Source organism: Haliaeetus leucocephalus, unplaced genomic scaffold (genome assembly GCF_000737465.1).
Source record: "Haliaeetus leucocephalus isolate CR32 unplaced genomic scaffold, Haliaeetus_leucocephalus-4.0 Scaffold1, whole genome shotgun sequence".
In the NCBI taxonomy this organism is placed as follows: domain Eukaryota; kingdom Metazoa; phylum Chordata; class Aves; order Accipitriformes; family Accipitridae; genus Haliaeetus; species Haliaeetus leucocephalus.
Window position 1 is genome coordinate 7,999,555 of NW_010972437.1, and position 25,823 is coordinate 8,025,377.

Genomic DNA, 25,823 nt, shown 5'->3' on the forward strand with positions numbered 1-25,823 from the left:
ATTTTTAACAGAATTATATTTTTTGAATAATAAAATTTTCTTTGTTTCTGTTTAAAAAAATGCTGGTGATAGAGATGCTGGAGTTGTATGGATGAAACCTTTTTACAGTGAATTAAGTAGTTGGAGTGAGATCTAAAACTGTGACTGTTAGTAATCTGTGACGTGTGCAAGCCCATACATGAGCATCAAAGAAGGCTATTAGTCTCTGAAGTAATACGATAGTGTTCAGTGGAACCATCTTGTTATTGGTAAATAATATTCTGAGCTTTCATAGGGGAGAAAAAGGTTTAGATTACTTGGGAAGATGAATAATGGCATTAAAACCACCATTATTGAATCACCACGTAAATCAGCAAAGCTTGTATTCTAGTATTTTTGTATGATGACTTTTATTGTTTTGGTTCTGTTTATAAGCTTTTTGTGTGTGTGTGGCATCCTGCTTCTATAGGACCTAGGTAATGAGATACATTATTCAGTCATTACTGGCATCAAAATGCTCTTAGGCAAGTATTAAGAGATTTTTAGAGAAGGTGATGGTACTTACTACTGCAAAACTGTGCACGTTCTAGATCTTCAACTTGTGGAAGGGTGGGCATGTTACTTATGTTTTTGAACACAGGCAAAACTTGTTTTATTTTCCTGGGAGTCATGAAAGGGTGTGCTTTTGCCTTGTTTACTTCTGCAAATGTTAATGAGCTCCACAGATTTAAGAGAAGGATGCAATTACTTGTGCCTATCCTGTTTAGTAAGAATGAGATTTAACTCTCATTAAAGTCAGTATGAAGATTGGTATTGACTTCAGCTGTGGTCATTTGTTATCTTGCTGCCATCTGTATTGATAAATTACTCTTACTTAAATGAGGAATCCCAGTTTTAAGACATACCAAGCCTGATCTTCAGAAGTATATTCCACCTTGTGCTCTTTTATTAGCTTTATGTTCAGTGACAAAGAAAAATATTTTTTTCAGAAGAATAACTTCCCTGTTGTCAATTTACAGGAAATAAACATGATTTGCATGACCTGTAATGATCTGCTTTTTGTGTGTGTGATTTCCTTTGTTTTGCAGAGGTTCTCATAAAAGTTGATAAGAGGTGGAAAAATTCAACTGAGGGAAATATTTGAGTATTTTTGAGCTACTTCTTTAGCTAGCTTCACTGGCTAAGCAGAATTAGTTGAATCTAGAGGTTAAAAGTCATAAGTCATTCAAACATGAAATGGTGTTGGGCGTATACTTGTATTATTCTGTAAAGAATTGGTTTTTAGGTCAAACCTATTTTTTTTTGTCCCTGAAATTTCCTTATAGAACTGTATTTTATGTTCACTGAATTGAAAAACTCACTATTTTGTATAGTAAATTGTATCTAGAGCTACATTTTTGCCTTTATTATGTGTATTGTACAGAAAGAAAAGTTTCTAATTAGTTTTAGTTGAGTTGTTTGGTATAAGTTATTGCATGTAAATGATTGAAATTGTAATATTCTTAATAAACTGGACTTTCTGTTAGTGTATGTAGAGAGACTTTCTTTTGGGAGAAAAAAGCAAAGACTTGCATTTAGTTTTTGAAGTTGTCAGTTTATTCTTCCTTCGAAGTACTTCGTAATCCCAATTTGATGGGTTTATTTAAACATTTTTTTTTTTAGGAAAAGGAGAAAACAATTAATAGTATAGTCATCTATAAAATTCTGAGAAATATGTGAACTAAATTAGGGTGGTTTTTTTTTTAATTGTTCAAAGAATAAAACTGTGCGTAAACTGGTTTCTCCCATGTACCGCTGGAGATGTAAGCTTCAAAGAATGTTTTGGGTCTGTTATCTTAATAGATGTACCTCACTTACTTCCTTCACATAGTGGGAACTTTGAGAGCCTTACTCAGAGCTTCTCTCTGATGTTATGAAGGCTTTCCATGAGGTTCTGAGTATTCTGAATTACTTCCAGAGACTTAAGGTGCTCTGAGGATGTAACAGGTGCTCTGTGAGACACTGAGATACAACTCCCACTTATTTTACAAATTCTTTTTCAGATAAATTATTGAAAAAAATTGAAGCATATACTCCTGAATAAGAATGACAAGATGCCTTTAGAGCTTTGTAACTATGTACATCAGTCTTTCCAAATTTAGTATTTTTTTCCTACCACTAATGTGACATCAAAGGTTGCAGAGTTTTGGGGTGAACATTATTTTTCAGTCTGATACATGATGCTTTTAAAGTGCTTGTTTAAAAATTGAGTGCCTCTGGTTTGAAATGTAATAGTCTTTCCCTTTCCTCTCTTCTCTCCCTTGCTTTTGAAAGACAAGTTTAAATGCTTCCATAAAACTTAAGGCAAATTTAGCATCCAGAATTGTCTATTGCTGCTGTAACATATTAAATAATTCAAGCAACAAGAAAATGATTTGAAAATCTATCTGAACTCATTCCTTTATGGAATGTTAGGTTCTAAATTGTTCTTTTGTAATTTTTGTTATTTTAGTTAACCTGTTATTGAATTAGTCATCCCTTAATTAGTGACATGAAGAAGCCCAATATTCTGCCTGCTTCGTGGCAGGCCATGGTTCTTTATTTTTGCGGAAGTGAATCCTGTGGCCCTGCTGCTTGACTAAGAAACACCAGAGATGTGATCAATGAGAAAAATCAACATGAAATTCTGTTAAAACTCTACCCATTTAGGAAAGACACAACCATTTCTTGTTCAGGATTTTTAAAATAAATTGATGTTTAAAAGTCAGCTGATACACAGATACACAATGTCCTATCCATGAAAGCAGAAGGGCAAAATTTACATGTATATCGGTGTTTCTTACACAGGTAAAGTGACTTGACATATCAGTCGCCACCAAACATGGGCTTCCAGAACCGTGCTTCTTTCATTTACAAACTGATAGCTAGTTTTCCACTCTCTCTTCCAACTCCATGCTCACATTGCTAGTTCATGAATTTTTTTTTCTATTTACCAGCTGATTTACTACTCATTCCCTTGTTTCAAAATAAATTAATCTCTCCTATCTAGTGGCTAGTAGTACAACTGGTCTGCCAATGTCCAGGCAATGACAAAGACAATTTTAATGCACTGAATACAAGTCAACGATTTGTCAGATGCGCGTCAAATTCTACGTTCTCTTGATGTTTTTCAGTCATTAATGTGTTCTTATATGTAAAGCTGATGTGTAGTAATTAATTTTATTCACTATTGCTTCTAGGAATCTGAAATGTAGCCTGCAAGAGGCACAGCAGCTATCTTACACTAGATGTAGTAGAATTTTGTCTGGGAAATGTACAGTTTTACGCTGGCTGAGTATTAAATTATTTTTCCAACTTAAAAATATTCCCCAAATATATTTTTTTAGATAATCTGCCTTCTAGTACAGTTCCTCAGTACAGCACTTATGTATAGAAAAAGTGATTTTTAGGGAGATGGTTTAAAAAAAAAAAAAAAAAAGGCTATTTTTGCAAAGCTTTTTTTTCCTCCCCCACCCCCATTGGTTTTTACGGCACTTATGAATGAATTTGCAGAGAGGATTTTATAGACCTCTGGAAGTTTTAATGGTTTTAATTTGTACTGTTCAGCATTTCTGCTGTTACCAAGACTAAGTAATTTGTGAGGAGGCTTTCTTTTTTTGAAAATGTAGTAAATGTCTCAGTTTCTTCATTCAAAAAATGTTACATATATGTTTTTTCTTGCTATTCTGTATCTCTCATTTTTACAATAGTTTATGTTTGCTTTTGCAGGTACTGCTAATATTTTGGCCCACACTCTCTATGGTATTAAGCATGCAGTGACTGCAACATTGCACATTGTAATGGGTAAATATTTTTACATACATTATCAGATTTTAAATAATGACACAGTATTTAGAAGTTTGCCATAACCAGTGGTTTAATAAAGGCATACCATTATGCTATATCACTGTAAACTATGTTGTAAGACCTTTAAACCCAAATGATTCTATCCTGATTTTTAGTGTACTGGAAAGGTTATGATTCTTTGAGTATAGTTTAGTAGCAAAGGTCGTGGACCTCATCTTATGGTAACTAAAAACTGCCATGGAATAATGTCTGATTTTGGCATTCATGTCCTATTACTGATGTTCTTTTAATGCAAAAAGTAACCTTTTCAAGATTCGATTGTGTGAATAGTGTTACTCCGTATGTGTTATTATGCAATGATTCTGCTGTGGTTTAAGCCCAGCCGGCAACTAAGCACCACACAGCTGCATAATCATGGTTGCATAATCACTTGATTATTTTAATTTAATGTACCTGCTGAAGACAATAGGAAAATATACAATACTTTCAGCTTGAGGAAGTGGTTAGGATTGGACTTTCCTGGAAAGTATTGTCATATTTCTGAGAAAGTATCATTCATCTTTTTAGCTCCATGTGCATTTCTTTTAAATACTAACAGTTTCCATAAGAAAGCTTTATTAGTAGAAAAAACTGCATCATTTGCCATTTGGTCTGCACAATAAATAGGTTTTTGAATGTGAAAATGTAATTACGCTAAAAGGAAAACCTAGATTGCTAGTGCAAACCTTATTGTCAGGTCTTAGGAAATAGCAAATACTTAGCTGAGCAGTGTTAATATTCCTCTCAAAGCGATTTTTCTTTAGGATACATTTTTGGGTTTTTTTCAAATAAAAAAAGAGAATAATTGGGAATGTCCATCTTGAGTATCTATTTTCTAGACCTTGCAGTCAGCAGTGGAAGAGCCTTTGCTCAGTTTCTTGGATAGTAATACACAAGCCTTTACGGCAAAATCTAAAACTGTCTTTTTTTAATCAGACACACTCAATCTAATGGAAACCACTCAGGTTTTATTACAGAAAAAAATTATATGCCCCATCTTGAACAGAATTAGATGTCTAAATTCTATAACTGTAAACATAAATAAATTTAAAACCTATATTTAAGAGCTCCCATATCTCCTCCAGTACAATGTTCAGTCATTACAGATATTTGGTGAAATGGTTGCAAATAGTTATGTAGCAATATTAAATTTTCCTTGATTGATACTAATTGTTAAAAATTTGAATAGAATTAAGACTCAGCGCCTTTGCAGCCTGATGAAGTAGCTGAATTTTTGCCATAACTTTTTTAACATTTTGAAGCATCTGAACATTGTTCAGATGACTACTTTTATAGAGTCTTGATTATATATAGATTGATTCTGGTTTCTATCAGCAAAACTTGACTTCCTAAAAAAAGAAGAGTCTGGAGATTTTACCCACAGCTAAATTAGGTGAAAAAGAAATAGTAAGTTGTATTCCCTTTGAAATACAGATGTTATTTGTAATTTCTGATCTTTATCTTTGAAATTTTAGGACATATTCAACCAGTAGATGTCTGTACTTTCAGTACTCCAAGCAAGCTTTTGCGGTTTGGGTTCTCAGCTATGTTTGGTTTTGGTGCAAGGACACTAGCTTTGGCTGAAAAACACCGTTGGATGCCCTCCAATCAGCGGAAGGATTTTGCTTTTATCAAAACACTGGCAGATCTCAAGTATGCCATGAGCTGTTACATTTTTCTAGTATTTCTCATTTAGACAACAGTAGTTTAGTTATCTTGACTTCTTAAATGCAGACAGATTTAACTCAGATGTGATGTATATCCCTCTTACAAGTTAAAGAGGAGATAAATTCTGTATATTCAGCATCTCCTTAAAATCATCTTAACATGGATAAAAGTCTGTCTAGCAGTCAGAATATTGGTTTACATGATAGTAAATATCAATACTTTTCTAGGCCAGAGGAATGTGAATTATCATTTCTACCTCTACATATTCCACAGGAAGACTCTCATGAGAATGACAGGTAAGTAAAACAGAGTGAAAAAATTCCAAAGCTACAAAAATACGTGTCTTTGAAGATAAAATTGTACAAATTCTTAATTTTGTTCAAATTTGATCATCAGGCAAAACAATCTTAAAAAAAAATAAATTATTTTGACAGCTGCAAACTTTGACACTTTGTAAAATGTTCCCTGTAGACTATAGAGGATTTGTTACAAAGCAGTCTTCCACTCAGTATTACTGGTTTGTTCAGTTCCATTAATCCTTTCTTCCATTAAGATCTTACTTTTTTTCTAAAGTAGATGTTGTTTAAATATGCTAAAATGACCTTAAATTATTTTACCTACATGTTTCCACCCGTTTAGAAAGAAGAAAGAGAAAATAAAAAAAAAAGGTGAGTTTTTGCTTTTATGATTATTTAAAAGCATACTGTGGCTGGTTAAACTTGGAGTAATATAGAATTACTCTGTTATATTTAGGTAGCAAGGATCAATGGCACAAAATTCAGGGTCACTTCCTGAATGTGAGCATTATGGCAATCCCTTGTCTGTGTTCAATGGCACCAAGAGGCTTGGCACCTAATACGAGGTCAGTAGGGGTTTAGAGAATTAGTCATGTCTATAAATTCTGACATCTTACCTTAAGACCTTGGCTTTTCCGAGAATATGAGCCTGTGTTTAGGTAGTCTAGTCCCTCTGGAATGGGGGAGGGAGCATGGACTGCAGCAGACTCTATAATCCCAGGAATTGTAATCAGTTTTTGGATCAGGCAAATAAGGTCAAGCAGTCTAACTAGAATAATGAGTGGATAATTGCTGTGATTAAATTAGTTGGCAAGTCTGACTTAAGTAGTAGTCATCGAGCAGTCATCTGTCATAGGATTTGGCTATATGTAGAAACTTCATTCTTAGATTTTATTTTTTCAGACATAAAGGTGCTCCTCACCTTCTGCTTTACAGCCAGCAAAAATGAAGTACGAATCTTTCTCCTGTTATGAAGAACTGAAATTCACATTTGTCTTTTTTTTTCTTTTTTTTCTTTTTCCCCCTGAACTTGGGAAATGCAGCTTCTACATGTAGGGTTTTGGGAAACAAATGAGTATGTAATCTGATTGTTGACATTGACTCATTTTGCCTTTAGCTCATTGTGGAGAGTGTGCTTTGTGGTGATCAAAACAGTTATCAGGTGATAAATATTTGTACTTGATGTATCCAGTTGATGATTAAGCAGAATAGCAAGTACAAACTTTGTAGTTCTACATGAAATACAACACAATCTCTCAAAAAAGAATGCAGAAACTCATATATATGTGTGTGTATTTAAAAAAAACCCCAACACTCAGGGAAGTTTATGGGAATGAGTCTGTTTTGTTTCATTTGATTATCATTAGGTAAAAATAGATATGCCTTAGAAGTGATCAAGTATTTTTCTTCAAAATTAGTGGCTGATCTGGTAGAATTTGACTTCTTGGAAACAGTGTGGAAACAAATGTTTCTGATGGAACTCTTATTGAGAAGTTTTCTTTGCTACAGAGGTCCTGCTAAGATTCATATACCTCAAGATAGTGCCCTGATGCTGCCCCCTCTTAGGAACTTACTCTGTTCAGCACTTAGTGTGTTATATACCAGTCCATAGAAAAATTCTGACAAGAATTGAAGAAATTATTCTTTTTTAGCTTTGCTTTCTCTTTCCATCTGTTCTGGCACCTGTTTCTCAGTGACAGGGAATTTTATGACAACTCCGTGCAATTATTGCAGGTTTGAACGAGCCTGTTTCTCCCACAGTGTAGTTGCTCAGTGGATGCCCTTATCCTTTCATATAAGGACATCCCTTTTCCCCCCTCTCTTTTTAAAACTATTCTTAGGAGTGCAGTCAGCTAGTAGGGTAGGAAGACTAGACTCTTCAGACAGGTGCTTCATTTCTCATAGCATCCTGACTGTAAGGCTTTTCGATATGGGAAACATAAATGCTGCACTAATTGTTAAAGACTCAAGACCCATTATGGAAGCATCAGCTAAACTCAGCTATGTTTCTTCACTCTGTCCTATTTTCTGCAAGAGGTTTTTGTCACGTGAAAACATTTGAAGTGGAATGAAAGCTTTGACTGCTACCTGTAACTCTAGTTAATACTAGTCTAAAGTTGCGAAAACATGTCAAGCTAAGTTTAACTGTCTGTGCTGTGTGAGCCATGTGGAACATTTGTTACTCACAGCATAGGTGGTGTGCTTTGCTGCAGATTGGACTTAAGAGAATTAATGAAAATTCTTAGTCATCTCTGAAGAGAAAAGACCATAGTGCCAAATGCATTGCCCAGTAGCCTGCTGTGCCCTTTTATTGCAGCAAATATGATAAGAAGGCAACTTTTTCAATTTCACCATCACTGTTTTCTAAATCAGCAAAGTAATGCTATGCCAGGTGACGACTTTAATGATTATGTAAAGATTATCTTCCTAGATTGTGCTGTATCGTACTCTGAGAACATTCCTGATGCAGTTGTTCAGTAGCCAGAGAACTATCGGGGGGAGGGATCTGCGGTAGGCTGGAAATATTTCTTTTAAACATTCTTAACATATTTTCCAAGCATACATGCTGAATAAATATATGCATACACACATATATATATTCAGGAGATATGAAATACATCATCTCTATATCACAGCAGCGGTTGTCATGTTCACCAGATATTCTTGTCGAACATTGATTTGTCTCTAACTTAAATGGGATTTAGGCATGATTGCACTGAGATTCAGGTTGTTAGCTTCTGTGACAAGGTATGGTTGCATTAGGGAATCTATGAATTGATACTAGCTCATTGTCTGACTCAAATTTTCAAAGATGCTAAAATATCAATGGCAACTGCATACCTTGGACCATGGAGTATCTGTGCTGTATGGTCTCTTCTTGATTAATCTCTAGAATATGACTGTTTTATCTTGTACAAAATTTGCTAGTTTTTTAACTTTTATGTGCTTTGTGAAACGTGTAAGTAGAACTGTACTGAGAACTGCTAAGAGAGTTTGAATAGCGACATAGTTGAAGATCGGGATCTTTGTAGGGCAGCATGAGTGTTAATGGAGGAGGTGAATGAACCCATGGATGTGCTTGTATGCATCATGGGAATGGTTTCTTGGTAAAGCTCTGCCTCATAGTATTTAAGGTAATCATTATACTTTGCTGGAGAGAAAAGCAAAAAGACAAATTTGTGATCCTCAATGTTTAAAAACCATCTGTTAAGTAGAAAAGCAGGGTTTTTTAAATTATATGTATTATGTTCCATAAATTATGGGTATTGATAAGGGAGTACAATTCTATTATTACAGTCTATGTTATGAATGTATTGGTGCTAAATAACCTCAGTTACATAGTTTATATTGATCTATGGTGGGGGGGTTGGCAAAGATTTAAAAAAACATTGAGACTATTCTATTAACTTACTCTTGGTAGCTGGTTTGTTGGTTTTTTTTTTAATCTAGACTATTGGAGAGCCTGTTAAACTTCCAAATAAATGCATTTTCTTTTGGGAACTAAATTGGTCTGCTTTTCAGGTTGAATAATGGAAGCATGGCTCTTATTGTTGTACAAAATACTTCTCGAACAGAGTTTATAAAACATCTGAAAAGATACACCAGCATAAAAAATCAGGTACTGTTAATATCTTTCTGGTGATTATAAAAAGAACAGTTAATTGTGAAGGTAGACATGCTGCAAGAGTTAATGTTAGCATCCTCATAAGGAGACTTAGCTTCCTGTCAGAATACATTAGCCCCCTTTTTATCTGTTGTTTTTTTTTTTTTTTTTTAAATCACTAGACTAATACCGATTAGCCTATTTCAGCCCATCTGTTATGGTTTAAATTGTATTTGTGTTGTACCATAGTTTTATGGGTGTAAAGCCCTTTCACCACAATAAAGGAAGTGCATGCTGTGTTTAAATTTTGTGTAGTGCAGAGATCAAGAATGCAGCCTGGGAGGGCATCATGCAACTCTTTGTCAGAAATAGGTAAAGTCCATAATTTCAGCAGATCACTGCATGCTGTGCTGGTAGCAGTGGATTGTGACCATTGATTTTTAGCAGGTATGCATTCAATCTAGTTATGAATGTTTGCAGAACTGCATTTCAAAATTGTGGTCATTATTCTGTCTTTGAAGAGAAAAACGAAGCATCCAAACACAGTGCCTTATTGCTGTCTTAAAGACCTGATGCATAGCCTAAGCACACTAGTACTCATTCAAATGTTTCAGGATTACATGAAATCATTTTTACAAGAAGGTTGAGGTTTGAATTCGTCAACAGTCAGAGAGTTTGGGGGAGAGGTGGATGACAGTTCCATGTGACAGCACTAACAAACAGCTGCATTTAGGAAATAGTTTATGCCTTCCAGTTATGCTTTTAGAGGAAGGCTTTGCTTTTCTGCCTTTGTAGTTAGAAATTAGACAAGGAGATGTGGACCCTCCTTTACACTTAAGCTGACTATTTACTAGAATTCTAACTAGCCTTGTTCAGGACAGTATTACTGGTAATGATGAACAGAGCACTGGAAAAAATCTGCTTGGACTTTCACATATTCTGAAAGCATGTGTTGTTTTGGCATGTGCAAAATATACCATCTCACCTGTAGATTGAGCAAGTCTGATATGGGAATGCAAATGGAACACTACCATTTTTTTCTGAGGCACTATTTAGGATTAAAAATAGCATGTTAATCTATAAATGCTAGCTGGAATATATAGTGCCTCATGTGTCAAAGCTTGAGTTAAGTGTTCCCATTTACTTAAGACAAAAAAAAAGCAAGCTTTTTAATTTCAAGTAATCCAGTTTGTTGCTAAGCAACCACCTTTATCTTTCATCTTCATTTAATATATATCTGTGTTTGGTTTAGTTCAATTTTCCCTTTGTTGAGACCTACACAGTTCAAGAAGTGAAAGTACAACCAAGGCTTAAAAGTGGGTTTGATGCCAAAGAAAATACATATTTGAATGCCGCTTCTGCGGAAGGAAATTACCCTTGGAATATAGATGGAGACTTAATGAAAGAAGCATCAGAAGTTCATGTCCGGTAAGGCCAAGTATTACATTTATGGACTGTATATGTGTAACAGATTAGTACTGCAATCTTAAATGTATTACGTCTCTGTGTAAAACAGATGACACCAAAATGGGGTGTTGTAAATGCTTTAAGAATAATGCTGTTGTGCACTGCACAGACTGGCCCCTTTGCCATTGTTTGGGCCTCTGCCCTGTTGCCTTGTGCCCATCTTTTGAAAGGTTTGTTATGACCCACACGGCCTTTCCTTCCTTCATCAGCTTCCAGCTCCACTTCTTCTTTCCCTTCTGCCTGTTACTTTACCCTTCTGTATCTTAGAGGAGAACAGATGTATATAAAGGTCTGTGACTCCTGGGAGGAGCTCCTTTTGGGATAAGGATTCCTGCTTGGAAAGCAGTGTGTGTAAGGTTAATAAAAACATGTAGTTGTTCAATTGTGGGAACCTTAGTGCTGCTTGAGAATAGTCTCCATGTCTAGGATCTAAGAAAGAGACTATGAATACATAGGGCAATAGGAGGATTATCAATGGAATTAAATGGGCGGCGGCTCATTCTTCTGCAGTGCACACAGGATTAGCTGAAGGCACAGAGCTCAGAGTAAGTCTGGTATGTAAAATAAAAGGCAGATCATGTTATAGGGTATGTAATATATACTTCTAAAGATGACCTTGTAGGAATTGTCAAAATGTAATTCACCTGACTTTATTCTATATAGCAGTTCATACATATTTGTTCTCCCTCCCCACCCCCAAAAAGTGGCACACCCATTGCAAGAGTTAATGAAATTGATAAAGTTTGACTTCCTCCCTTTGCAGGGTGCATCCTCAACTTATTAATCTCTATGGAGTGAACACTGACGACCTGGAATGTTCCCAAACAACATGCAATTGCATATAGAAGGGACACATTGCAAGTTCCGTATTAAAGAATCTGTTTCTCACCTCTACGCACAGCCTTCCAAGGTCCCAGTCTTTCACTCACTGAATTCACTTGTTGTAGCAGAAGCTTAACTGGGATGTTTGTAATATTTCTGGTTTTAAATTTTTATCAAGTTGTATATTTTTATCAGGCTGTATTTAACTGTAAAGAAACTGTTAGGCTTAACAAGAAAAAATGAAACCTGATTATACTGATGTCTTAAAAATTTAGAGTTGGAGAAGCATCCATCAGAATAGAAGAAAATATTTTTATTTCTTTAAAATTATTCTAGCTTTCACAATAAATATAGCATGAGATACTTTTAAGTCTGCTGCTGCTATCCGTGTTGTCAGGTAACTCAGTTCAAATAGAGCTGGTGAGTGGAGGTATGGTACCATCTCATGCTGAAGAATGGTGGCAAAATACAGATTTATTTAACCAAGTACTTCCATTTCTAGTTATCATTTTATTGTTGCCTTAATGTATTTGCTTTCAAATCATTTCTAGTCAAACAGTAATACAAAAGAATATGCTGATGTCTTATGTGGCTTTTCTTTGTTGAAATGTATTTTAAAGTCTACTCTTTGTACAAAATAAATATTTTAAAATATTTTATCTATCCTAGAACCAAAATGATATTCAGCATAGTTTTTTGTTGTTGCTGAGAATAAAGTTATGATAAATAAATTAGCATTGACTTAAATTTTTATAACTTCCTCACAGGCATAAACATAACTTTTATGAGTGTTTGGTTTTTTTGTAACTTATTAAGTATTTCACACAATTATTTGAGATGACAGCAAATTAAGACTATATTCTTTCTGGAACTGGCTTTCTCTGAGATGATGAAAAGTAGCAGACCAACAAGTTCGTCCATCTGCAGGACCACAGGGATGATGAATGTTGTCCTGGTCACTTGTCTACGAATCCTTCAGAAGGCAGCTGACAAATAATGGTATGAAAGCTGCATTGTCTCGTGGCTAGAATGAGTTGCTTTAAGTTAATAATGTGAAATCCAGCCCTTTAAGATTTTGTTAAATCAAGGGCCTAAGCCTTTACATGGCATCTGTAGCTACTATATTTTGATTTTAAATATTACTTGTGAAAAATTCTTACCTGTGATAAATACGCAAGACGAAGTACTGCACCTGAAGTACTGCAGATGATTATTGGTCTCCTAGGCTATTGGAAATCTCATGCAGTTTCTGTGGACAAACCTGGCCAGTAGTAAAGGCCAAATTCATAGACAATCAAGTGCCTTCTTCATAGACAATTAATTGTTATAGGAATCTTATAGCCAGTCCTGCTCTTTGCACTGGAGTTATTGGCTGCAGAGTAGGATCAGAGTCACAGCATCCTTTGGGCTGGACAGGACCCTGGCAGGGCACTAGCCCAACCTCCTGCTCAGATCCTCATCCTGTCCGGCCTTGAAACCTCCAAGGATGGAGATGAGACAACCTCTCTGCACCCCTGTTCTGATGCCTGGCTGTCCTCATGAAGAAAATGTTTTTCTTCATGGCTGGTTGGAACCTCTCATTTCAGTTTATACCCATTGTCTGAGTCACAGTGAGTACTCTCCAGTTAAGCTACTCTAATTGATACTATATCACATCAAATATTTGTAACATGTTAAGACAATTCAAACTAAACTTCCTAAAGTTGTCTAAGAAGGAGATTCCAGCTACCTTTAGTAGATTTAACAGGTTTTATTACGTAACTGAAAATTAACAAAATAATTGAACTTGCAGAAGAAACAGCATTCATGTGCTTAACTTGTTGGGGTTCTTTTTAATAAAATGAGTGATACTTTATAACCTTGCCACCATCAGGACACTGTACATTCATTTTTTTGTCAATCTGATTTATAAAGGGTAATTAAATTTTGCTTCATATCCTAAGAACAGGCAGCCAACTTTTACATGTTAATAATAAAATCTGAATAGGAAGTATACAATTTCCAAGGCAACATTATCACAGGTACTGACTTATGTAAACTATTTCAAAGATAAACAAAATGCTTTAGTTTCACTTCTTTGCATTGTTTGTACTAAAAAGAGTGTTAATGCTTCTTCCAGTATTTGAGGTATATGTTTCACAATATGCTGTAATATCAAACTAATTTTCTGTTCAGAGATATTTTGGTTAAAGTGCAAAAATTCACTAAAGCCATTTGGAAGATAAGCATTTTGTGTATATTTTCATAGACTTGCAAGAAAATATTTCATCCTTCACATACTTTATTTTGATTTTTTTTTTTAAATATATGCACATTCTTGTCCTTACACTGCAGAAGATTTGAGAGAGAAATTTACTTGAGAGTGATCCATATCTTTGGCATCAAATGAAGTGAAAGGAAATTACAAAATGGTCCCCAATACCTTTAGAATCAGTGGACAACGTGGCTTTTATGGCACCAAACACCCTATTAGCAAAAGTGCTTGTTGAAGGCACTCTGTATTGCTTTTGAGTCTCAGGCGAATTCCCGTATGATGGTGCAGCTTCAAAGTGTATGTACGTACTACATTCATTTCTCCTTGCAGTTCAGAAAGACCTCAAGGGCATGGCAAGAAAGGCCATATTGCATACTGCTGTTGCAATAAATTCAGTTATTGAAGAAACTGTACATTGTCCAGTTGTACTGGGGAGCAAAGTAACATTTTTTTTTTCCCCTGGATTGTACTATTTTGCCAAAGCTAGGTGGCAGTGCAAACTTATCTAGCTGAAGAAACTTCCTGTAGTAGCAGAGCAGTGGTTTAAACCATGTTTCTATTCAGTCATTTGTCTTTCTGCTGAGTGGCTTCTGAGGATGTCTGTTTGGATGGTATTTACCTGACAACTTCACAAGAACCCAAGTTAGCTCTCCAAATGACTCCCTTATTAAGTACTTTCAGGTAAAGGGTGGCATACCTAAAGATAAAATTTGGCCCGGTAAGGTTGGCATTTGGAGTCTTTGGGTATGTCTTTCTCTGGTCATCATGTAAAGTTGTTCGGGTTTTTTTTTTCAGGTTGTGGAAGAATGCCAGTACTAAATACTACTATGCTAAGTACTATAGAAAAATCTTCAAATAAATAAAAATAAATACTTGCTTTAAAAAACCCCACATAGAAATACTTCATTGGAAAAGTCCAAAATATCATGGCAGCAATATCCGAGGAAAGGATGAAACAACTAATTCTCTCATGCTTGCAAATACCATGTTAAAGATGGCTACAAATTATAATCTCCAGTACACTACTCTTTCTACAGCTGAGAGAGGATTCTGTGCTGCAGCTCCAGGCTAGCCCACAGAATTCCCTGCTCTGAATCCACCTTTGACCTTCCTGGTTCTGGCTTGCCTGGGTGTCTAAGTCTCTGCAATGTTGTGGCTGTACCTGTGAAGCCAAAGCTTACAAGGTTACCTTCAGAAGCCCAAGAGAGTTTCTGATAGCTGTTTTCTACATCCATGCCGTGTGCTGTACTTACGGTCCTTCTATTGGTTTAAGCTAATTTACCCTTGTAAAACTGCCAAAGCAAGATGAGGGAGGATTTCTTCTTAAATGTTTAATCAAAAGATTATTGAAACTTGAAAATGAATAGAATAAGTCATGCTAACGTGTTTGAGATCTTATTTTCCAGGATTGGCCAAACATTATTACTTTCTAGAAATTCTTCATTCTGGTAAGTAAGTCGTCTTCTCTTTATCTTTAGTGTTCTTCTGTCTGTTTGAAACCAGATATATATATGGCATTTCAAATACTACTGTGAGACTTCAAAGCAAACTGTTTTACCATTTTCATATTAGAAAAACAACAGTACTTTTAAGGTATAGTCCTCCATGCAGTTCAAGGAAGTAACGTGTATTTTGTAGGAGCGAGTGAGCCCAACACCAGTTTTCTTGTTACTGATGCTTCTCCTGTGAATTAACCTGAATCTTAAATTCTTCATTTTAAAATCAAACATTTATTTGCCGTCTTAGTCATCTTTGTTCCCACTTGTAAAACTCCAGCTGTCTCTTCTGTTCTTGTCTTGAGGGACTGGTTTGTATTGCCTTTTGAAAAAGCCAATCTGAAATACATAATTTTGGAATCTGTTGTCAGCAAATCTTTGTTATTAAATCTAAACCATAAAAGATGAGCTAAAATAAAATGCATGTATATGGTGTTTATGAACGATGGTATTTGCCATTGCTTTGTCATACCACGTAATCAAGTGTTACTCATCAATCAAAAAAGTAGGTTTGCTTTTTCTTTTACTCTTTGGAAGGCTAATACTCTCCTGCAGGGAGTAAGGACATGTGGGCTTGTGAACTGTAACAGTCCACAGAATCCAGTATTTTTTAAAAAGTGAAATGGTTACAAAACTTTCCTGTTGAATTTGTTTCATTTCTACACTTCCCTGGGAAAAACGATGGATGGAGAAAGTCTGCATGTACGTAAAGAAGTTAACAATCTCTTAATCGCTTGTCAGAGAAGCTGCATCCTTCATAGTTTTCTTCTTTGCTTATGCACAGGGGTTTTTTTAGCATTTATGTTGCAGTTTAAAATGTTGAACATTTTAGTCTGGCATGAAACTATGTTGTAGACTATTAGTCAACATGTGTCAAGTGACATTAAATGTGGGGCACCATCCCACAAAAATGATCCATTTGATATCATTAAATTATACAAACCATTTGCAAACATGAGATGCCATATAAAACATGGGAAGGAGTTTGTGGTGTTGAATAACAGATGTAGAATACGCAGAAGATAAAATGAAGGAAAATGGAGAAGTATTTTGAAAAAAACACAAGTTACAGGAGGAATTATGTTTCTTTAGAAAAGACAGATTGCAATAAAATATTAATTATCCTTAACGTAACTATCTGCATTAACAGATCCAAAGATCTACCAACAGTGTGAATTCCTGACTTGAGAACGACTGAGAAATACTGAAAACCTACCTTCCATAGTACAAATGAAAGAAGCAAAAACAAGGTAACACCAACTATTAAGCCTATTCCAATAATTAGCACAGTAACATGGTATTTTGGCTTCTGGTGGTGCACTCCTTCCAAATAGACCTGGAAAGCAGAAAATAAGTTTAGGGCTAACTGATTAATTTTTTTTCCCTAAATGATACTAAAACAAGCTAGGAAAATTAAATACGTTCTTAAGTAATAAACACTGTATTCATTGCTTGTCTGTAGATACGTATAGAATTCCACAATTTTAATTGCTCTTGTTTTTTTTTCTAACTAATGAATATGTGATAAACTCCTTAAAGAGAATTCTTACATATGCAACTTGCTTGTCCTTGTGTAGTTCAATAACTTTTGGATTTTTTTCTGGTGAGGCTGTTGCTCTTACTTCAAACTTCAATGCTGATGCATCATCCTGATTAAAAAAAAAAATTCCTATCTTTTAAAAAATAACTTCAACACATGAATTCCCACCCAGCAAAAATGGTAACACAGCTGCTCACAGAAACAGAATCTCACACAAACACACAATGGTGCCTTTTTCTGATCACAAAACAAATTAGTACCAGACACTGGAATGAAGCCCAGTTGGATTTTACTTAAGTCCACATGCATGCTGCTTTTCTTAGAAAAGTACAATTGTGAGTTGAAATGAAATCCCAATCCTACATAACCTAGCCAGAATAGGCAAAGCAATACATACTATAAAATAAAGCGATAAGCTAAAATACATACTTTTCAGTGGTTTTCACTTTTTGTGTATCACCTTGAGACTTAGCATTGAAAACATAAAATAGGTTAACACCTAAAAGATTTGGATTTAATCATCTATTTGCAAAAATAATTAATACCTAGGATTTATACGCAAAGAATACTGCAAATATGCCTTGAAATATTTCCCCTCAAGTATGAAAAATTCATGTGTTACCATTTCTAAAAGTGAAGGAGTAGCCTCCAGATGCAACTGAACAGTTGCTTCTTTTCCACTTTCCATGTTTCCAAGCTTGCAATATATTTGTAAGCAAAGGCTGTCATTTTTCATGCAGTACTGTAGAAGGGAGGGAAATATTAAAACTTAAGTTTATCAACTTTATCAACTTAGTATTTAAGACAAAGATCCATGTTTGTTCTTGAAATGTCAGGGTGTAGCTCTAGGTTGTCATCCATCACTGTCAGTCCATAGGTGCTTAAGGAACAGCACAAGGGACCAACCTAATTGTTATAGAACACAACAGGTAATTTTTCTTAAAAATTCAAATTTTTTTTTAGATGGAAAAATAACAATTGTCATAATTTGGTTATATGGGTTTTTTTTTATACTGTTATTTCAAATTAGCTTTTATCAAGAATGATAGATGACAATGACTATATGATATCCAGTATAAACAGTGTAACTGATTGATCCTTGTACTTATACACTGACAGCTAGTACCATTTCACTCAACTTTGGAGAAGACAAAAAAAGTAAGCCTGTACATAATTATATTCTGTCCAAGATTGCAATGTCCAAGTTCTGATTTGATATTTTAGTGCAGGCTGTCTCTCAGTCATTGGTTGGTGTTCCTTGTAACATGCTTATTTGAAGTCCCAAATTAACATTTTTAATAATGTTTATCTTTTTTTAAGACGAAAGTATTAAACAAAATCGTACCTTATCAAACACAAGTTGCAGGACACAGATTTCTGTGAGAACAAACCCTCAAAAATTAACACTAGAACAGCAGTTCTGGTTTGGTCTACATAGTCAAGTATCTGATCTCCAGCAGGGTCCATAAGCAGGTACAGAGGGACGAGCTTGAACAGGCCAGACATGTATTGTATTCTCCCAGCCTCCCAAATATTTTTAATGAGAACGGCCCGAGCCGAAACTTATTTCCATATATTTTGTAATTCTTAATGACTTTCAGTCCCATTAACTTGTATAGTCTCCCTTGGAATTCACTTATTTTTGGCATTCATAACACCCTTCAGTAAGAAGTTCCACCATGAGTACTACTTCTGGGTTTTTTTTAACCTGGCTCCTATTAGTTAGGTTTGATGGCACTTTTTTGATGTGGAAAAGGCAATGAATATTTCAGCTGCATACTTCATGTAATCAAAATTAAGCCTGTTTTTCCCTCATGCATCAGTTTTAATTTGTTACTGACTTTCATCTGCCATTCTGTTTGCCCACTCATTCAGTTACATAACCCTTTGGCAGTTCTTTGTAGGTGACTGTCATCCACACTGACTTCAGTGACGTGTCATTAATCAACTTTCTCATCTCAGTTCTCACCTCTTTCACTAAAGTCACTTATGACTATGCTGAACTTATCACAGGTCCTACCACAAATCTTTGGAAGACTGCTCTGGTGACCTCATTATATAAGATACACCATTGTCTTAAGGCTCATTCATACAGTCATTTATTTTGCACTGATGCCAAAAGACAGACCTTACCATTTGTCTCTTAGCAGGCTTTGAAAAGAAAGTGACAACATCCTTTAATATGTTTTCATTTTTTTCTGCTGGACTACAGTTTCTGGGATATTTGTTATAGGAGCACTGTCCAGCTGTTGTCTGGAAATAAAAATAACATCATCACTGTTAGAATTTAAACATCAGGTAATAATCAGAATACAGATTTCTGAAAGGCAAGACGCTCAAAAGGAATGTAGATTTTACTTTCAGAATTCTAAAACACAGGGGCTGAAGAACTTTCTTGTTCACTCTGCTTCACCATAGCTAACAAATTGAACGCATACTTGGTACCTAGTTCTGCTATGCTCTGCTTCTCTTTTTTGTAGAATTCATATAGTTAATAAAATTATATTAAGTAACCTATGCTTACCTTGATATCCAATGTGTTGAATAATTTGAAGTCATTAGGTGGAAAAGCATTAGGTATCATTATCTCTAAGTTTGTATTTGGAGCCATGTTTGGTCCTGCACTGATAACCTTGTGGGGAAGAATGTTATACATTTAAAGCTTTATTTCATGGTAGCTATTCAAGTAACAAAAATACATGTATAAATACAGAATGGGGTAGCACCTGCATTGTTACGCTGTCATGAAAGTGCATTCTGCTAGGACTTGTAACATTTTGCTTAATTCATTCTGTAGGATTACTGAACCCTTCACTTCTCTGAAGCCAATGAGTAAGTAGTGCTAATCAGCAATGACTACCCTGAGGTCATACAGACTGCCTTCCGGGAGAACATGCAAAAGGAACTAGGAGAGATTAATGTCTAACTCCTGCTTTTAATCCATTGAAGACAAATCTGATACCTATAGATCGTCTTATAAGGAGCTCCTAGTTCCTTTTGCTTACCGTAACATAATTGCTTTTAAAGTGTTAATGGAAGAAGTGGCAAGTCAGAACTGCTCTACCACTTTCAATCCTGCTCGTGCTAAGTATTTTTTCTCTGACCATTCAGTGGAAGACTGTCCAGGCCGAAGAAAGTGTTCAAAGAGGGATTAACAGCCACTTCCCATCACTAACGCACTAAAGTTGCTCACCATGCCCTTTTACTCTTAAAGAGTTCCCTCATTGACTGTGCAGACTGTCATTAGATACACTGGAAATCTGAGCATTAACCTTCAAAACAGGGACAATAGGGTTTACAAAAGAAAAAAATCTTACATGGAAAGTGAAGTTGATATTCTCCTTCATACATGTAACTGGTGAATCTTTCTCATTTGTTCCATAAACAAATGAAGCTGGTGATACAAATCTACAATGGTTTAGAAGTTGTTAATTAATAGAATTGCTATATATAGTTAGCATAACTTTCTGCTCCATGCTGTTTCCAGTAAGATTGGTTCTAAGAAAATACCTGAGTTTGCATTTAAGTAAATCTAGGAATACTGAGAAGTCCTCTACCTTTGTACTCTTCCTTCTTAAAAAGGCAGATGAATCAGAAGAAGTCATAAATCCTCACCCAAAACTGTGCTTCATGAATGCCCCACAACGAACCCAGAATGTGGTCCATGTTAAGCAAGGAATGTGAGGATTTGCTGTGCTCTTATTAAATACCTCTTTCTATTAAAAATATTCCAGTTCTTAAAAAATATTAATCTGTTAAGAGACAAGTTCAAAGCACCATAGATATCATTGGTCTCATCTCACAGTAGTGGAAACAAAATCTTAGAAGTGTATGGGTGTGGGTCAGACCCCAGGATAGCTGTGCCATCTCATTCCCAGGATTTTTCAGCTACATCAATGCTTCTGCTTAAAAGTTTTGGGAATTTAGAATAGTAACAAGACAACAGTTCTATGGATGTGCAGGTATAGTAATAGATGACTTACCCATGAGCATTTAACTCGATCTCATATTTTAGAGGTACAGCTAAAGTTAGCGTGTTATCCAGCAACGTGTTCCCATCTTCATTTTTACTATAAAAATGCAATGAGAGAAAAAATGAGTATTGAATGCATCATATGCATCATCATATGCTATGCATCGTTTCTATAAACAAATATTAAACAGACCTTTCGGCTTATTAAAACAAAATTTTTTTTGGTAACATGTCAGGCAGTAAAAAAAACCCCCAAAACCCAGAACATTTTATACAGGCAGAAACCTGCTCATTATTTAAATACCTATTATCTGAGTTTTTTTGTAATTTCCCTTTCTCTACAGATTTACAACCCATGTACTTTCTTGCAGTTGTGCTTTGCTAAGTTTTTCCAGTGTTCCCTAGTCTATTTTCCAAAGGCAGTAATATCTTTCACTGAGCAATTTTTATTAGACTTTACCAGGTAGCATTAATGATGATGTTGAGGTCATCTTCTGCTCTGGTAAATGAGCTTGCATCCAAGAGGAAACTAAAATCCAGCTGTAGAACAAATAAAATTTTCTTTATATCAAATGATAGTGTGTCTTAACACAGTTTAAATAAAAATATTTTATTAAACTCATTTAGAATTTTCTGCTCTAAAAAAATTCAGAACTGAGAAAATACTTGCTTTTTGTGTCTTATACTCCCTTTCTATCAGCCTAACACATTTGTTCATAGCCTTAGTCAGCTCACTTGTCCAGGAAGCCGAGCGCCACCAGCTGATGCATGATACAAACAATGTTGTCCCTTAATGGGTTATTCCAGAGAGTGTTTAAGCATCTAACATTAAAAGTAGCAGAGAGATTCAGATACCAACATGATAAAAGATGTTAGTTGGGAATGAAGGAGAGATTCTGAAAAACAAGTCTGTTTTCCCCCTGAAAATCCTCATAATATATTTAGGGTGTTTTTAAAGCCAGGAACTTCATACATAGCTTACCTTTGATTTTTGATCTACATATAAATAACCAACGCTGCACTCAAGTTTCATGGCATGAATTTCTTTATCTAATACTTCACAATATATCTGTTTTTCTTCCTAAAATAAAGGACAAATTATTGATTATTAACATAAAACTGCTTTTTTCAGACATTTCAAATTACATGCACACACTGAAATTGAGTGGTTTATATTTCCCTGAACTAGGCATTTGTTATTTCACTGATGGAAATATACAGAACATTCCTATTATTCATGACTACTTTAATGTATCCTTATATTGATTACTGTAACCTGTTACTTCATCTTCTGCTTGCTAATAGCGAAGCTAAGGTGTATGCATCAGACCCAGTCCCACTCAAGTTTAAAGCCAACCTCTGAAAGGTGTCAGGGGGATTCTACCAGAGAGCAGTTATTTTAAAAAGGCAGAAAGAGAGAACAATTAGACTTGTGACTTCTTCATCAGACTATGTATCTGTGAAAAAGAGCAGATTCAATGAGATCTTTATGATCACTGAAAACATGATCGTCAGACAAAAAGTAGCAGTAACACCCTGAAATATTTTTTTTTTGTTACCATCACATCCTGTTGTTGAAATGATTTAAGTCACCTGTATTGATTAAATTGCACATAGTTGAGGTAGCTAGAAGTCTGAGAACTTAAAAACTGGAGTTTTGTCAGCTTTTGGGGGGGGGGGCTGTATGTTGTCAGTATCTAAAGAAACTCAGCAATCCATTAACGTAATTTGAAAAATGTCTGGTTGAAAAAGACAAATATCAAAGGATTACTGTTTGACAGATTTTTTTTTTTTTTTTGTTCTTACCAATTCTAAAACTCGGACGAAATAAAGACCTCTAGGGATTTGAATGTGGAGGACAGTTTCATACGCATCATCTCCAACATTAAGCAGAGAAATGTTCAACAATAAAGTCTTCATACTTCCAACAGCGAGATATGTTTTCTTATCATGAGGCCTATAAAAATAATTATCATAATAAGTGAAAAGTAATTCTATATACGGCTTGTATGCAAAAATTTTCCTCCACTGCTCTTTTAGTTAATTTCATGCAGTTCTGACAAAGCTCAGCTGGAGATCATTAGGCAAGTTTTTACTCAGTTCTGTAACTGAAGGTATTACACCAGTTATATAATGGTCCACTCCAGTATTGTACTTTTTAAGGCCTGAGGTTATTAATGCGAGAGCAAGAAAACTGTTATCAGACCAGTCATGCTTCTGGCTTTTACAAGGTAGGTCCTTTCCTTTACAGATGAGAATAGCAATGTGCTACTCCTACAGTATTTTCAGACACTATTTCAAAATTCAGTCTTTGTACTCAAAGTATAGGACTGAGTTAATATGAAACAGGTCACAAAGAGGGCAAGTGTACATGCCTATCTTATGATCTATGTAATGTTCTATAATCATGTTACAAGTACGGACACGCTATGGGGGGGCTAAAAGTAAACTTCAGCTTGACATTAAAGTTTAATTAAGACTTGTAGAAAGGCTGCCTAGAAACAGACATTTATCAGATATTCTGGCTTGAAACCAAAGCATTAGTCACTGAACACCTTTGGGAAAGAAGCTGGCACTTAGAAAAGCAACAGAAGGTAAAAGCACTGCAAAAGCAGATAGGTTCCAAGACAAAAGCAAATTAAAGAAAAACACAATGTTAACATTTCAGTAGCTTGATTAAGTTTACGTTAAATTTTAAAGTTGTTTTACTAGTTATATGCTTACCTTTCAGTCCTCTTACATGCATTACAGCCAAGCTCATTAACAAGATGCTGTCACAAAGATGCCTCCCAGCTTAACACACAAGTACACAAAAGCACCAGGTGCACATCTGGGACTACAACAAAGCTGAACTAGAGCTTTTCCCTGGTAATCATATTTCATTCTTCATTAAAAAATGCACGATGTGGACTAGAAATTTACAGAGCAGGCCAAAATCTAAGCAATTTAAACAAAACATGATAGTGTATGCATGAAGACTCATAACTCAGTAAATAAAGCATTACATTGACACCCCTATTTGGTTTCATTCTTTTAAGACTAAAAGTGTTTGCTTTGCTGTTCAAGGATAATGAATGCATTCTGTCTAGACAAAATAAATTAACACTTAACAGCTAACTAGTTTTTAATCGAGATTCTAGGGGCACAATGTAATTTAAGGTGATACTTCACACTTTATCAAGATATTTAGCCTATTTATTTACACTGAAAATCTGCTACTAGTACCTAATGCCAAGCAGGTATGTTGTAATCTGTTTTCCTTTCTTAGAGCTTTGAAGTACTTACAAAACTGCATTGCTAATGTCACGAATGGAAATGCTGCACAATCTTTCCTTCTGAAAAGTTTATGATCGTTCAAATAAAATAACCTTCAAGCCTAAGAAAATGAAAGGGCTTAAGACTCATGCTACAGGCCACATGTTAAAGTAGGCAGAAAGATACTAATCTTATTCTGAAATCTGTGAAGATGAAAAAGCTTGTGCTCAGGATCACACAGGTGTGATTAATCAGCATTATATGACTGTCATGATCTTTCGGTGTCATTTTAGGTTGTTCAACCTAGTATCTCCATTAAAGTAGGATCAACATTAAAAGTGATAAATTACACAAGAAAATTCAGGTCACACACAAAATACCTAGCTAGCTGAGATTCACAACAAGTACAATTTCTCTTTTTGCACACCAGCAACCCATGTTTCTTGCTTTGAAGTATAATATTCAATAAAGAACAAGGGGTTGATGATAAAATATAACTTAAAATCAAATCATTAAAATCCATTCTGAATAGAAATGATGCTACATGGCTTAAAACTTTCCAAAGATGATGCTAAATAGAAGTATATCTCACAAAGTATTGCTTGGTGTAATACAGATTCTGCAAGACAATATTAATTGTATTTAAATAGTTTGAAGGTGTGTTAATTATCTTGCATAACAGGATACCTGATTGGAAGGAATGGGAAAAACTGAAACATACTAAAGGGTATATAAAAAAAATCAGGGATGTAAATAAAAAAAAATAAATTAAAAAAAATCACAAAACAAAATTAATTTTGGAAAAAAGCAAGCTAATTCATGTAGGGAAAAAAGTCTAAAACTCACATAATATTCAACCATCTGGTGTCTCCATCAGCAGTAAAAAACTGAAGATGAAATATTCTTAAGTAAATGAGGAAAAAGAGCTACTTCACTATTTTATAATTGAAATAATAAATATAACAATGTCTTAGTACAAAACTGAAGTATCTTCTTTGTACAGTGCAAGTACAGTATCTTCATAAGAGCAGCAGAAATAATTGATAGCTTGTCAATTTAACAGTAGTTATGATGTCTACATATTGAGTATGTATTGTGCACTGTATCTTAGCCTAGTTATATATGAAGTGTAGTATACAAGTTTACCTTTTTATGAAGAAGATGTATTTTATGAGCTGTAAAGTCTTCTAATTATGCAAGAACAATTCTTCAATTATAGATATCCCTGTTACATTTCCTGGAAAATTTATGATTTAAAAATATTCTTCAATTAAACATAGCTTTACTCCTCATATTTTCTCAGGGAGTCCATAGTCTACTTTTGCAAATTAATGTTCTTTACATACAAAAGATTAAGGAATAATTTTGATAAAAACTTACTGAAGCAAATAAGAGAACTGAAAGCCACATTATACTTACTTTGGAAAAACAACTTTTCCAGAAACGCTCAAGTCAGCAGAACAATTTTCTTGGGAGCAAAATCTTGCAAAAACAAACTATAAAAGACAAATAAAATAAAAGCACTTTAATGTATTATGCATCTTATAGTGAGTAAAAGTATTTCCAAAGAAAGAAACTTATCACCTTGTTACCAAGTATCTGGAA

General features: G+C 34.9%; 2 protein-coding genes across 2 annotated transcripts in view; one reads left to right on the plus strand and one right to left on the minus strand.

The window, feature by feature from the left end:
• Positions 1–11,853, plus strand: part of CERKL (ceramide kinase-like) — a 60,616-nt gene extending 48,763 nt beyond the window's left edge. Inside the window, exons 6-13 of the mRNA XM_010569276.1 lie at positions 3,727–3,801; positions 5,319–5,496; positions 5,739–5,807; positions 6,151–6,179; positions 6,265–6,373; positions 9,330–9,426; positions 10,664–10,839; positions 11,642–11,853. Coding sequence (XP_010567578.1) covers positions 3,727–3,801; positions 5,319–5,496; positions 5,739–5,807; positions 6,151–6,179; positions 6,265–6,373; positions 9,330–9,426; positions 10,664–10,839; positions 11,642–11,723 — 815 coding nt within the window. The 3' untranslated portion in view covers positions 11,724–11,853. The remainder of the gene's footprint in view (positions 1–3,726; positions 3,802–5,318; positions 5,497–5,738; positions 5,808–6,150; positions 6,180–6,264; positions 6,374–9,329; positions 9,427–10,663; positions 10,840–11,641) is intronic.
• Positions 11,854–15,339: 3,486 nt separating this feature from the next.
• Positions 15,340–25,823, minus strand: part of ITGA4 (integrin, alpha 4 (antigen CD49D, alpha 4 subunit of VLA-4 receptor)) — a 37,811-nt gene continuing 27,327 nt past the window's right edge. The window contains exons 17-28 of the mRNA XM_010569283.1: positions 25,638–25,714; positions 22,770–22,920; positions 21,946–22,044; positions 21,424–21,503; positions 20,974–21,060; positions 20,308–20,398; positions 19,515–19,622; positions 19,124–19,243; positions 17,613–17,732; positions 17,001–17,099; positions 16,667–16,786; positions 15,340–15,789 (exon numbers count right to left, since the gene is read on the minus strand). Coding sequence (XP_010567585.1) covers positions 15,697–15,789; positions 16,667–16,786; positions 17,001–17,099; positions 17,613–17,732; positions 19,124–19,243; positions 19,515–19,622; positions 20,308–20,398; positions 20,974–21,060; positions 21,424–21,503; positions 21,946–22,044; positions 22,770–22,920; positions 25,638–25,714 — 1,245 coding nt within the window. The 3' untranslated portion in view covers positions 15,340–15,696. The remainder of the gene's footprint in view (positions 15,790–16,666; positions 16,787–17,000; positions 17,100–17,612; positions 17,733–19,123; positions 19,244–19,514; positions 19,623–20,307; positions 20,399–20,973; positions 21,061–21,423; positions 21,504–21,945; positions 22,045–22,769; positions 22,921–25,637; positions 25,715–25,823) is intronic.